This window comes from Syngnathus leptorhynchus, chromosome 4 (genome assembly GCF_054491065.1).
Source record: "Syngnathus leptorhynchus isolate UIUO chromosome 4, UIUO_Slep, whole genome shotgun sequence".
In the NCBI taxonomy this organism is placed as follows: domain Eukaryota; kingdom Metazoa; phylum Chordata; class Actinopteri; order Syngnathiformes; family Syngnathidae; genus Syngnathus; species Syngnathus leptorhynchus.
Genome location: NC_141198.1, coordinates 2,745,137 through 2,758,523, shown reverse-complemented (window position 1 = coordinate 2,758,523; position 13,387 = coordinate 2,745,137). Strand labels below are relative to the sequence as shown.

At 42.2% G+C, this 13,387-nt stretch overlaps 1 protein-coding gene across 1 annotated transcript; it reads right to left on the bottom strand.

Annotated features, from left to right (window-relative positions):
- Positions 1–1,370: 1,370 nt before the first annotated feature.
- LOC147057640 (uncharacterized) lies at positions 1,371–11,845 on the bottom strand. Its single transcript, XM_085910281.1, has one exon. It carries the CDS (start codon positions 4,510–4,512, stop codon positions 2,341–2,343), a length of 2,172 nt encoding a protein of 723 aa, XP_085766407.1. The 5' UTR covers positions 4,513–11,845; the 3' UTR covers positions 1,371–2,340.
- Between the last annotated feature and the right edge of the window lie 1,542 nt (positions 11,846–13,387).

The window sequence follows — 13,387 nt, the reverse complement described above, 5'->3', positions numbered from 1 at the left end:
ACTGTGGTTCGACCATATGCTCAGTACTCTGCTCTACTTCTGGTACACACAGTTTCATTTGTACTATACCAAATCCCAGAAAATAAATACAGATGGTTGGATTAAGGTGAAATGCTAGGAAAAACACTCAATGTTCCAGCCTGCACTGACCAGACCTGTATTATCTCAAATACTCAAATTTAGATCTTTCTGTTCTGTCACTGCTCCTTTCAGCTCTACTTGTGCAATATTAAGGGATTTAATCTGCACAGTTTTACAGAGTATTAGTGATGCTAATAGTGTAGCTCGACCACCATCAGACAGCGAGGTCACCAAGTCAATACAAGGGCTTGCTGGGTGTTAATGTTCTGTCGAGAAAGTGTTTGGAAGCTGAACAGGCTTGGTTGTGCCACATGGTTTCCGGGCTGAATATGGGCCATGAGAGAGTTGTTCTCCCAGTTGTACGATTGATATGCTCCCACCTCCATTTGTGTTAAAATAGCAGAAGCCCCCCCCCCCCCCCCCACACACACACACACTTGCTACTGACAGATATATCTTTATGCAAGGATTTGTTCCACTTTATCTGTTTGAACAGGATTAGGATTATTTAGATAGGATTAATGCTGCTTTTCATGGATAAAGTCAACGGTGATATTCTGCGTTTTGAATTTTTCCTTGAACATTGAGTCAACCTGCAGTAAAGTGGTCTCTCATTTATTATACAGTACATCTGTAAGAAGTAACCATTGCTTGCTCATTTGGATGATTTGAACATGAAGTGGTTATTTCTATGAAATGAAAAAGAGGAATGTAGAGGAAGAAAAAAAGAGGAGAAGAAGAGAACTGTTGTGTTTTGTTTTATTTAGGTTTTTTCTTCATGTATTAGGATAAATTATATTAGGATAAATTAGGAATGAGTTTTAATGTATTAATGATTAAACTCAACCTTATTTGCAGAAAACATCAACCTAAGCAGGAACAAAATGCTAAAACATAAAAGACAATAAATAGAATAATAGTTTGATCCGGCCCGCCAAACCTGAATAAATTGTATTACTAAACACTTAATGGGGTGATTTTCCCTGCAATGACTGCGTTTCGTCAGTAGATGGGGAACACTCGCCCACGCATTTACTCCCATAAATCTAACAGAAAGCTCAGTGTACTCAGTAGCACTCTGCACTCTATTTCTATCAGTGTCGAATTTCGAGTGTGAGCTGGTGTGTGAGCAAGAAAGTGTTTCCACACCATTCTCGTAATTCGTGCGCTGAGCTTTCAGATACAGTTTTACGCTAAAGCCACCCACAAATCTTCACTTGGAATCTGTTAGGTTTAAATACCATCAGACAACATTACATGCTAAAACAAGAAGGAGAAGACAACCAGGATGAGTTTACTCGCGAGGAGAACGATAGAGAAAGGAAGCTCAGTTACAATCTCCACCAGTTCTGAGTTCCTCCCCCACGTGCTCCTCCTTTTAATGTCTTGGGTGCCCTGGTTACAGAGGCGTTGCTACACTAAAGGGAGGGGAGATAGTGGCTGTAGCAACGCTGATTAGCTAAGGAATGTAGTGTAGTGTGAATTGATATTCTCGACCCCCACATTGGGAGTGCAGAATCTGCTTTCTTCCCCCAACCAGTTGTCCTCTCCACAGGTGGCCGACTCCTCCTCGACTGTGATCAGATAACTTGAAGCACTTTGAATCTCGCTTACCTGTGAAACAATGCAACTAAACCCTTGCTAAGTTTAACTTCTTAGTAAACTAACACAACACATAATAATAATAATAATAATAATATCTAACCTTACTTAAACCTTTCAACACATATTAAGTAAATGTAAGGTAACTGATATACAGTTCCTTAAACGAACATTGAGTAAATATGGGATAACTTTAATGTGACTACTTCAAACTATATATATCTAGTTTCTATCATCTACAATCTATGAATCAAAGCTACAGTTAACTGAAAAGGAATAAAGTCCCGAACCAAAGAACATTTCGCAAGCAAAGAAGACCTGCTCATTGTCATTGAAGACTTCTTTCAAAACAAACACAAAAGGACAGGAAGGAACCATAAGGCTGATGGGGATCAATAGACCTTCTTTGAACTAAATACAGAGCATTTAGTTCAAAGGAGAGTCGTAAACTCGTAAAACATAAGCCCCCCTGGTCTGGCAGGCCAAGGCTTTCTCGAGGTTACTCCAACATTTCCCTCCTGTTTATCACATATTTGCTCAATCAATACATCACCAAACACAACCACTTCTCTCGATTTTCAGTTGTCGGATCACAAGTATGAGCACAAATATGTTTACAACAAAAGGATAATCGTTGCGACACAGTCATTCAGGAACTCACAGATCTGGGAAAAAGTCTGCGAACTCAAATGAAAGCATTCCGTCATCATCATCGTTATCATCATCATGCTGGCGTTCAGACATGAGGCATACCCGGGCCATCTTGTCTTCCATAGGCGATATTGCTGTAGTGATGAGACGATTAAACAGAGCACGCAGACATGGAATACAACAACATCCACACAAGGTGAGTATAGCAGCAAATACTGCAATTGATACTATAATTGAGGACACAAGGGCTTTATACTTCCCAAAGGCATTCATCCAGTTGTCCCACACCGATGTGTCCACACCAGAGTGCTCTTTCATCCTCATGTTGAGGGACCGCAGGCCTGCAATGGCCTTCGTCAGGCTCCCATCAGGGGCAGTGTTGTTGGGGATGAAGGTGCAGCATTGTTCTCCGAACATGGCGCAGACCCCCCCTTTCTCAGACAACAACATATCAAGAGCAATGCGATTCTGGAAAGCCATTAGGGAAGTTGTGGCTAGCTGTTCGTGCACGGCCTCAAGCCCAGCTTGTGTCCAATTGCCCAATTTCTGCACATTGTAATGGATGTAATTTATCCTGTCTACGTTTTTGTTTATCGTACACCACCAACAAAGGGAAGACTCCCATCCAGCTGCAATTTGGTCAACTAATTTGTATTCACTAGGAACCCCTCGGGGTACTCCAATTGCATCTATATAAGTTGGATCATGGTCACCTTTCCAATTTAAAGATCTTTTGCTTCTACCGACTTTAGCCCATTCCACCGGCATCACCCTTTGCTCCTCTACCACAAGATTCATGGCAGTCACTGGATATATGGAGGTGGGCAAAATTAACGTGACTAAAGCACAAATACCCGTATGGTTTTTTGGCAGACGATCAAAAATTCTATCATCACCGCACCACCACCATATATCACTTCGTGACACAGGAACAAAGGATACATCGGCTTCAATTTTTTCACTGCACCAGTCATCTGACAGATTTCCCAGCTTTTTCCCAGATCCTGTTATGTAAATACACGTAAAATTACCTTTGGCTACATTTCTTGAAAACAATGGTTTTTTTTCTTGAACAGATGTCATAGGGAACACTTTGTCCCACGCTTTACACTCTAGGCTAGGATTTGCAGTAGTCATAACAGATTTCACACAATCTTTGGATAATGGCGACGGGACAACATACAACAATGGTCGGGGACCCATGCATACGACACATTCAGTCTTTGCTGCCTGTGCAGCTTGTTCTGCCAATAACAACCAATTATTACTCTTGCCAGTTACACCTGTAGTCACTTGAAACCAATCATCCACATCCATTCTCGATAGATTTACTGCCATTACAGAAGGTACCTGTGGCAAAGAAATTCGAGTGGTATCTTTTTGATCAGGCAGGCTTTGATGGATTAATTTTTGTGATTGTTTCTCATCAATTAATTTGATCTTTATCAGAGCCAAAGGGTCTTCACCCGGCATATCTACGCCCATTACTAGATAAAAATCATTAACTGAAGACACCCCCCCACAACCTGGTAATGGTAAAAAAGACGATCCATAACCCCCCACTGTTCGAAATGAGTATGGGTTACTTTTAAGATTTGATATAGTCAATAAAAGTGGGTTGTGCTGGCCATCTTTCAATGGTTGCATTTGCCCTCTAGCCAAAGTAATCCCCTTCACTAACATCCATTCCCATGGCCTAGTGTAAAAGGCAACATACCCCTTAGGCCCAGTATTCCACAGCACATTTCCCCATTGACACCATGGTACTGCTTCCACAGCATTTGCTTTCAAAGTACACATGTAAACATCATACTTTTTCCATGGCGTTCTGGATCCACCACAATGAATTACACTGCAGAGGTCAAATTGATAAGTTACCGTTGTCCCTTTCTGGTGCAATAATTCTACACTACTGCCAGACATTCTCACACACCTGTCTGTAGTTCGTCCCGCAGACTCAATAACAGGTCCAATTTGTCGTTTAGCCCGATATGATGGAATGATATTTTTGAAGGCGGTGTGGTTAAATTGCCCGTCCATCTCTGCTTCACTCATCATGGCTGGGCGTGCCCCCACTGGTTCCCACAAATACCCTATTGCTAAAAACAACATAAGGTCAACAAATGCGGCTGCCAGGCATGCAACAGCCCCATTTGTCCACCTCCTTGGCATTGTCATTTCACTGAGAGGTAAGGTCACCTTAATCAGACTTTTGTTCACTTTTTTTTGTCGGACGTTACCTCAAAGGAAATGACTTTCTTGCAATGTGTCAGGTGTATCCAGGTTGACCTCTCAGCTATTTTGATCGCTGTTGGAGTGGTCAACAACACTTGGTATGGCCCTTCCCACTTGGGAGAATGCCAGTGCTTCTTTTTGATGCTCTTAATGAGAACCCAATCACCTGGTTCCACTAATTCCAGTTCCTGTTGAGGGACAGACACATCTTCATTAGTGGTTTGTTTTTTTTGCTTCTCAAATATTTTTCTCATGTAATCTGCCAGATTGGAATCATCATCAGTTTCCCATTCGTTTTTAAAATATGGTAATCTATATCGTCGCCCAAACAGTTTTTCATATGGGGTTAAACCCTCAGTGCTTGTAATGTTTATGTATAGTTTAACCAAATCTAGACATTTTGTCCATGGTCTTCCGGTTTCCTCCATGCACTTTTTCAATCTGTTTTTTATTGTCCCGTTAACTCTTTCCACCATTCCGGCACTTTGCGGGTGGTAAGAGCAATGATTTTTTAATTCTATATGGAACATTGTGCCTATTTTGTTTATCACTTGATTCACAAAGTGTGTCCCATTATCACTATAGATTCTTTCCGGGATCCCGTATCTCGGTATTATGTCTCTACATAACGTTTTTGCCACTGTTAGAGAATCAGGTTTTCTGGTTGGAGCCAATTCAATCCATTTTGTGAATGCATCTATTATGACCAGGCAGTATTTTTTCCCATTATCACGATTTAGTTCAATATAATCCATATGTATTACTTGAAATGGATATTTTGGTTGGGGAAATTTCCCTCGCCTCGGTCTAAGATTACCCTGTGGATTGTGTTTAGCACACGTTAAACAGGCTCTGCAAAAAGTTTTTGAATAAGAATTAAATCCGTATGTTGTATAAATGTGGCTGACCTGCCCTACCATCCCCCCTGTTGACACATGCGTCGCGCCATGTGTCAATATTGCTGCCCATTTGAACAGGTTCTTTGGCAAGATAGGTCTGCCTTCTGGTCACTCATAGATGTCATTCACCATTTTTGCCCCTTTTTTAATCCAAGATTGAATTTCATTCTGTGGACTTTGTTGTTGCATATCTTTTAGAATTGTGTCGGTGATTTGATCTGCATCCTGTGTATATAGAAGTGTTGGTGCCTTTTCTGCAGCAGCCTTTGCGGCCTTGTCTGCAAACTCGTTTCCTCTTGACACCTCATCAGTCTTGTGTGTGTGTGATGTGCATTTGCATATAGCTACTTCTTGTGGCATTTGAACTGCCTCCAAGAGTTCTTCTAGTAACTTGCCATGGGTCACATTTTTCCCAGTTGAGGTCACCATTCCTCTATTTTTCCAATATTGCGCAAACACATGGACAGTAGAAAATGCGTATTGGCTGTCTGTGTAAATTGTCGCCACTTTATCTTTCATCAGCCTACATGCTTCAGTTAATGCGACCAATTCGGCAGCTTGCGCAGAGTAATTAGACGGTAAGGCTTCTGCTTTCAACACTTTATCTTTTGTTACAACAGCATACCCAGTTAACGTTTTTCCCAGTTCATTTTTCCTTGATGACCCATCTACATACAGGATTTCCCCCTTTTTCAAAGGTGTGTCCTGTAAATCTGTTCTACATTTGACTGTTTTCTCGGCCAATTCTTGACAATCATGTTTTTCACCCTCCTCCTCACTTGGAATCAATGTGGCTGGATTTAATATTGTGCATCTCTCCAAAGTCAAATGGGGTTGCGACAGCAAAGTTGCCATACATGACAAATGCCTTGCTGGTGATAAGAAAGTCATGTTGGTCTGTAAAAGCAGGGCTGACACCGCGTGAGGTACTTTAAGAGTTAATGGGTGAAACAGCACAATTCCCGCACTTGCTTCCACTGCCATAGATGCTGCAATTACTGCCCTTACGCAGTGTGGCAGCGCACATGCTACATTGTCCAATTTAGTTGAGAAAAACGCTATTGGCTGACATTTATCTCCCGATTTCTGCATCAACAATGACGTCATGAAATGTCCTTTACAGTCCACAGTTTGGATGAAAGGTTTAGCATAATTTGGTAATGCTAAGGTTGTGCTCGACACCAACGCTTGTTTTATCACACAAAATGCCTCTTCTGCCTCTTCTGACCATTCAATTGGTGATGACATTTTCACATTTTTTTCATACATTAATCTCTGTAGTGGTGCTGTAATTTCTGCATAATTTGGTACCCAACATCTACAGTAGTTTGTTAACCCCAAGAATGACATCATTTGCCTCTTTGTTATTGGTTTTGGCGCTTGCAGTATGGCAATTTTTCTATCTGAAACAATTGTTCTTCCACCTGCACTTAAATTATGTCCTAAATACTTTACTTCTGACCTACACACCTGCAACTTGCTTTTGTTCACCTTGTGCCCCTGTTTTGCCAAATGACAGAGCAATTCTATGGTATCTCGTTTACAACTTTCCTCATCGGGTGAGGCCAACAACACATCATCTACATACACCAAAATTTGGCTTCCTCCTGTAGGTTGAAAAGTGGACATGCTTGCATTCATGGCTTGCGAATAAATAGTAGGACTTTCACAATACCCTTGAGGTAACCTGGTGTACGTATACCTCTGTCCCTCATATGTGAATGCAAACCAAAATTGACTTCCTTTATCAATTTGTATGGAAAAGAATGCATTGCTGATGTCTACTACAGTAAAATACTTAACATCAGGTCTTAATGAATTTAACAGCGTATGTGGGTCTGGTACACATGGAGCTCTTTGAATGACGGCGTTGTTTACTGCCTGCAAATCTTGCACCATTCTCCATCCTGTGGAGGGTGGTGCCTTTTTCACAGGGAAAATTGGAGTGTTGCAGGGCGAATCATCACATTTTACTATCACCCCTGCTTGGATTAAATCACTTATTACTGGTTTTATGCCTTCCATTGCATCTTTTTTCAATGGGTATTGTCTAATGCATGGCCTATATTCTGTTCTTGATCTAACTGTTACTGGCAAGATTCCTTTTATTAATCCAACATCAGTTGGTCCTTGGGACCACAACTGTAGAGGTACTTCTGCCAACAATTCCTCTTCTTCTTGTGTTAAAAGTACGGATCACATTCCTTCATCAGATTTCATGTGGACTTCCCCTTTAACGTGGGTTGTCCAATTCAATGCTTTTCGTGTCATTCCTGTGCTTTCACTTCTCCATGTGTTTACTGACGTTGCGACCCAATCAGTGGCATTTTCTCCCTCTTCTACGAATTCCCCTAAATCTTTCCATTCCATATGTTTGCCCCGGAACAATGATACATGCAGTGGATAAATCATCTTATTTATTTTTCGATCTATCTCTTTTGGTAGTTTTATTGTTGCTGCTGCCACACTCTCAGTATCTGAGTACAGATATGTGATTGTGGCACCAACTGGTGACAACTTCATAAGAGTGTCATAGTACAATTTGTCAGGTCCTGGAAAAGTTTTGTACCAGGTGGTGACATGCAAATCATCAGATTGCATTTTTTCTTCCGGTTTTGTCAGAGACTTTTCTCCTTCATTGAGTAACGCTTCTGCAACCTTCATTGGGTGTATGTTTGGTACGCCCAAAGCATAGTAATAAAATGGTCGTCCTGTACCCTGGAGAACCATCACATCACCGCCCAGCAATTCATCCCTTCTCTTTACCACCAGCTTCCCATTTGCATCAGTTACCAATGCCAATTTCAATTGTGTCAAGCCATCTCTTCCCAATAAGTTCACTGGACAGTCGGGATACAGCAGAACCGGTATGTTACATGCCTCACCCTCAGGATCTCTTATCCAAACTGGCTCAGACATTGTGACAAGGGTCATTAGCCCATTTGCAGCTTTGACCCCCACCTTTTTCCCTGACACGCGCGCGCCTGGTACTGGCTCCTTACAGACTGTTTTACATGCTCCTGAGTCACATAAGAAAGTGATTGCCTCCCCGTTTACCAGTAATCTAATCTGCGGCCCCTTTGTGTCTAAAGAAAATATCTCCTGTATATTTAGGCTAATCTCTATTTCATTTTGGCAGTTAGATTCCCACTCTGTTACATGGGGATCTGATTTATTTCGATCCTGATCTAGTCATAATTGTTTTTGTCCATTTGTGCAGTCACGTGCCATATGACCTATTTCTCCACAACTCCAGCATTTTATTTCACCAAATTGTCCAAATCCTTTTCCTCTGCCTCTGCCTCTGCCTCTGCCTCTAAAGCCTCCTCTGTTAGATGCTCCTCGCCCCCTCTGACCTTTCCACCCTCGGTCTGCATCTTGGTAAAAAGTGTCACTGTCCTCTTCTACCAAAAAAGTGTCTTTTATTGCTTTCACTTCTTTCTGTTTTTCTTTCACCACCTTTTCTGCATGGAGGGCGTGAGTTATGTAGTCCTCCAAAGTTCCAGTGTTAAAGCCTATATAATGTTTGGTTACCCAGCTATGTATTGCTGGCCTGGACCCTGCGTGGATGGCATTTTTTAGTTGCTGTTGATAAGCACCTTGAGGTGCATTATCTTCCACCAGTCCACTGTGTGCTTTAAACACTTTTGTCATGCGCACTCGATACGCATCAAAGACCTCATTATCAATTTGCTTTGTCCTCCCTATTTCTGTATAATTTGCTCTCATCCTATATCTGTTGCGTGCCCGATTAATCAGCCCTTCCATTTGATGAAATAATTCTGGGCTGTTATAGGGTAAGGGTTGACCCTGAGCATTTATGGGTGCCCACTCCCCTCTGACTAAATGCCAATCTGGGCCCAAAGCTGTCATCCAAACTTGTTGGATTTCAGCCCCGTTCAAACTGTAAGATCTCCTCAAGTCTTCCATACCTGTACAAAACTGTTCCACATCTTCCTTATAAGAAACTACACCTTCTAATGCTTTCCTTATATCATCCATTGTCCATGTTCTGTAAACCATTACCACCCTGGGGTGAACTTCCTCATTTCTTGGGTCATAATTTGGGTTAGCCACTTGTATCAATGGAAACAGCGGCATACTTGGAGTTACTTCAGAATTTTCAACACTAGTTCCTTCAGCTGATGGGGCTGAAGGCCTAGGTTCGGCTTTAGGAGTCAATGGATAGTTTGCTCCCATCGTCTTTGACCACTCCATTTCTATTGGGTTTTTTTTTCTGGTGGCTCTGTCTGTCAGCCCATAAGGGGGGGGTGACCCCTCATCAGTGTCAGGCAATTGTGGATACAACTTCTCTATGGCCTTATGTTTTGAAGTTGTACCATGTGTTTTCACCACACTCTTCTCTACTTCCTCTAGACCTCCCTCTTCTTCTCTTGCTCTCTGTAACCTCTGGTTCTCTCTTGCTTGCCGACTATTAGGCCCAGTCTCATCATCTTCCTTCCTGCAATACAGCGCTTTTTCCACTTTCTCTTTTTCTCCTTTCTCTCTCACTCCTGCTACTTTAAGCCAAAACGTCACATCCTCATCTCCTTCCGCTTTCATTTTTTTAGGGTTTCTCTTTGTTTTCTCCTTTATGGCGCCTCTGAGTTCTATCAATTTGCTTGTTTTTAGTTGTCCCTCAAATTTGTATTTTTTAACCCATTTATCGAGATTTTTAAGTCGATCGGGATCCTGTCTTTCAATTATTTTCCAATCTTTACATTTTAGATTATCTCGAATATTAATTTTGCTCTTCCCGTTCCCCATTTTAATCAATTTGGTCCCAACTGTAAAACCATAGGGGTTTCTAAAGTCGGGTGTTTCCAGCGGGATAACGAAAAGATCCTGTGGTGATTCTCACTTCTACCAGCGAACTGGTGGAGAATCCTTGCCTATTGCGTCCACAGAACCACGTTATGTGTTCCCCACTGTTTTAATATGGAATACTATATCTAGTGATACGTATTCCCATTCACACTCTCAATCATTCAGTATTACGGTTTCCCGGGCACTCCGCCAACCCTTTTTGACGGACTTCTCCGTCGGACACTTCTGTCCTATTTATACGGACTTCTCCGTTTTGTTACTTTTCTACGGACTTCTCCGTTTTGTAACTTTTGTACGGACTTCTCCGTTTTGTTACTTTTCTACGGACTTCTCCGTTTTGTAACTTTTATACGGACTTCTCCGTGTGTAACTTTTACTGGTACCTTTAGACGGACCTCTCCGTTCTAACCTAGGATTTTTATAGGGCACGACAAGCCCTCGGCCGCACCATTCTTTTTTAAAAAAAAAAACAACTCACCCCCTGGTTCTCTTCACCTCTGCGCCTCGGACTGCCTTCAACCTTCAGATCCCGGCTGACGAGCAGACAGCCAGCCTTTGAAAAGGATTTTAGGAGTCCACCTAGGGAATTCCTGCCGCGCGCGGTCCTTCTGGATCTCTGCTGTCGCCCGCCGGAATCCACAGGTATATCGGCATCCGGCTCGAAGGACCAATTAAATGTTAGGTTTAAATACCATCAGACAACATTACATGCTAAAACAAGAAGGAGAAGACAACCAGGATGAGTTTACTCGCGAGGAGAACGATAGAGAAAGGAAGCTCAGTTACAATCTCCACCAGTTCTGAGTTCCTCCCCCACGTGCTCCTCCTTTTAATGTCTTGGGTGCCCTGGTTACAGAGGCGTTGCTACACTAAAGGGAGGGGAGATAGTGGCTGTAGCAACGCTGATTAGCTAAGGAATGTAGTGTAGTGTGAATTGATATTCTCGACCCCCACATTGGGAGTGCAGAATCTGCTTTCTTCCCCCAACCAGTTGTCCTCTCCACAGGTGGCCGACTCCTCCTCGACTGTGATCAGATAACTTGAAGCACTTTGAATCTCGCTTACCTGTGAAACAATGCAACTAAACCCTTGCTAAGTTTAACTTCTTAGTAAACTAACACAACACATAATAATAATAATAATAATAATATCTAACCTTACTTAAACCTTTCAACACATATTAAGTAAATGTAAGGTAACTGATATACAGTTCCTTAAACGAACATTGAGTAAATATGGGATAACTTTAATGTGACTACTTCAAACTATATATATCTAGTTTCTATCATCTACAATCTATGAATCAAAGCTACAGTTAACTGAAAAGGAATAAAGTCCCGAACCAAAGAACATTTCGCAAGCAAAGAAGACCTGCTCATTGTCATTGAAGACTTCTTTCAAAACAAACACAAAAGGACAGGAAGGAACCATAAGGCTGATGGGGATCAATAGACCTTCTTTGAACTAAATACAGAGCATTTAGTTCAAAGGAGAGTCGTAAACTCGTAAAACATAAGCCCCCCTGGTCTGGCAGGCCAAGGCTTTCTCGAGGTTACTCCAACAGAATCATTCCATTAAAATGAGTGGCCCAAGGAAAATAAAGGTGAACACTGAGTGTCGAGTGTTTAAAAAAAGTGGACAATTTGGCTCGACCTAAGTGTGTGAGCAGACGTTCAGCCACATGAACAACAACCAAGCCTGTCATAGCAAACCAAGTACCTCGGCTCGATCTTAAGAATTGCAACAAGAAATTTTACCCCAGACTATGATGCACTAGCAAAAAAGGGAGACCAACAAGACTGTTCCTGTTATTTTGCAAGAACCACACGGGAGACAGTATGCCCTTTAAGCACTTGCAAGTGGAGAGCCTGTTCGTTACTGTAGGTACAGCAATGTTCGAACAAACTCTGCCGTTAGTCTCTTACAAGAGCATATTTATTGAGAACAAGTAGGGTGGGGGTGACATTGGACATGTTTGGTGGTCACCTCAGCAACTGGTTAATCAGTGCAGAGGGTCCCAGCTCATTGTTTTACAAGGCCGCGGAAACAGAAACTAGTGGAGCATTGTAGATGACTAACGAAGCAAGAAAGTGTTTCCACACCATTTGGAAAGTTTCAACAACTGAGTGTTTAAACTTTTCAGAGTCAAGGAAAGGTAAAAGGTTTAAACAAAGTTAATAATTCTAGTCTACATTCCAACATAATCATACGATCAAGATAGTTTATAAACCCTAACATATCCTTCCTGTTTATCATATGATTATGCCCACCCCGATGAATCAAACATGAGTAAGAAAATATAATGAAGAAAGAAGAATAGTAAAAATAATAATAAAATAGATCAATAAAAAAACACAGAAATAGTACATCATTGCATGCACCACTTGCGAGGCATTTTCGATGGTCAAATCATCAAGTTTCTACAAAACATGCTTGGCTAAACATCATCTACGCAATCTACGTAGATCAATTTTAGTGTGTGAGTGAAAAACCTGCGGCAAGATGTTATAATGCAGGAAAAGTCTCACACGGTCCCTCTGCCTTCGGCGACCAGAATGTTATCAATAACAACAGTCAAGACAAAAATTGCTCGTGATTGTTCAGCCGTCAGGGACTTGGCACGCCCACTGTTGGAGGGTGAGCACAATTCTCACCCCATTTGCAGCACTCACTGCTTCGTCGGGGGAGAACCTGGAAACGTCTGCCGCGCGGTTGTCGTCTTCAGTCTTCAGTGGCCAGGGTAGACTACCTGGCCACCAAGGGGGAAGAGGATTATTCTGCCTCTATTTGAACGGGGGGCGGGGACGCTGTCGATGGTGGATCTGCTTCCTGGCTGGAACCCTCGTGTTGCAGTCATCAAGTCCAGAACCATCCTGTTTTGCAAGAACATTTGTTCAATAGCCTGAATCGCTCTGTTTTGTCCATCATTGACCCCAGACAGGATCATGAGGGTCAAAGGTCACAATAACCCTTCGTCGACGTCCAGAAGTTGTGTCGTTGTCATCTGATGATGCTGCATCTTCAGGTGTGGTCAGTTACCCTCACTGGTGCACACACTCCTGTCCAGTTGGCGGGCAGCATCGGACAACCCT

What these genes read in the sequence shown, in the direction of transcription:
- LOC147057640 (XM_085910281.1), bottom strand. Translation starts at nt 4,512, where the DNA reads ATGACAATGCCAAGGAGGTGGACAAATGGGGCTGTTGCATGCCTGGCA.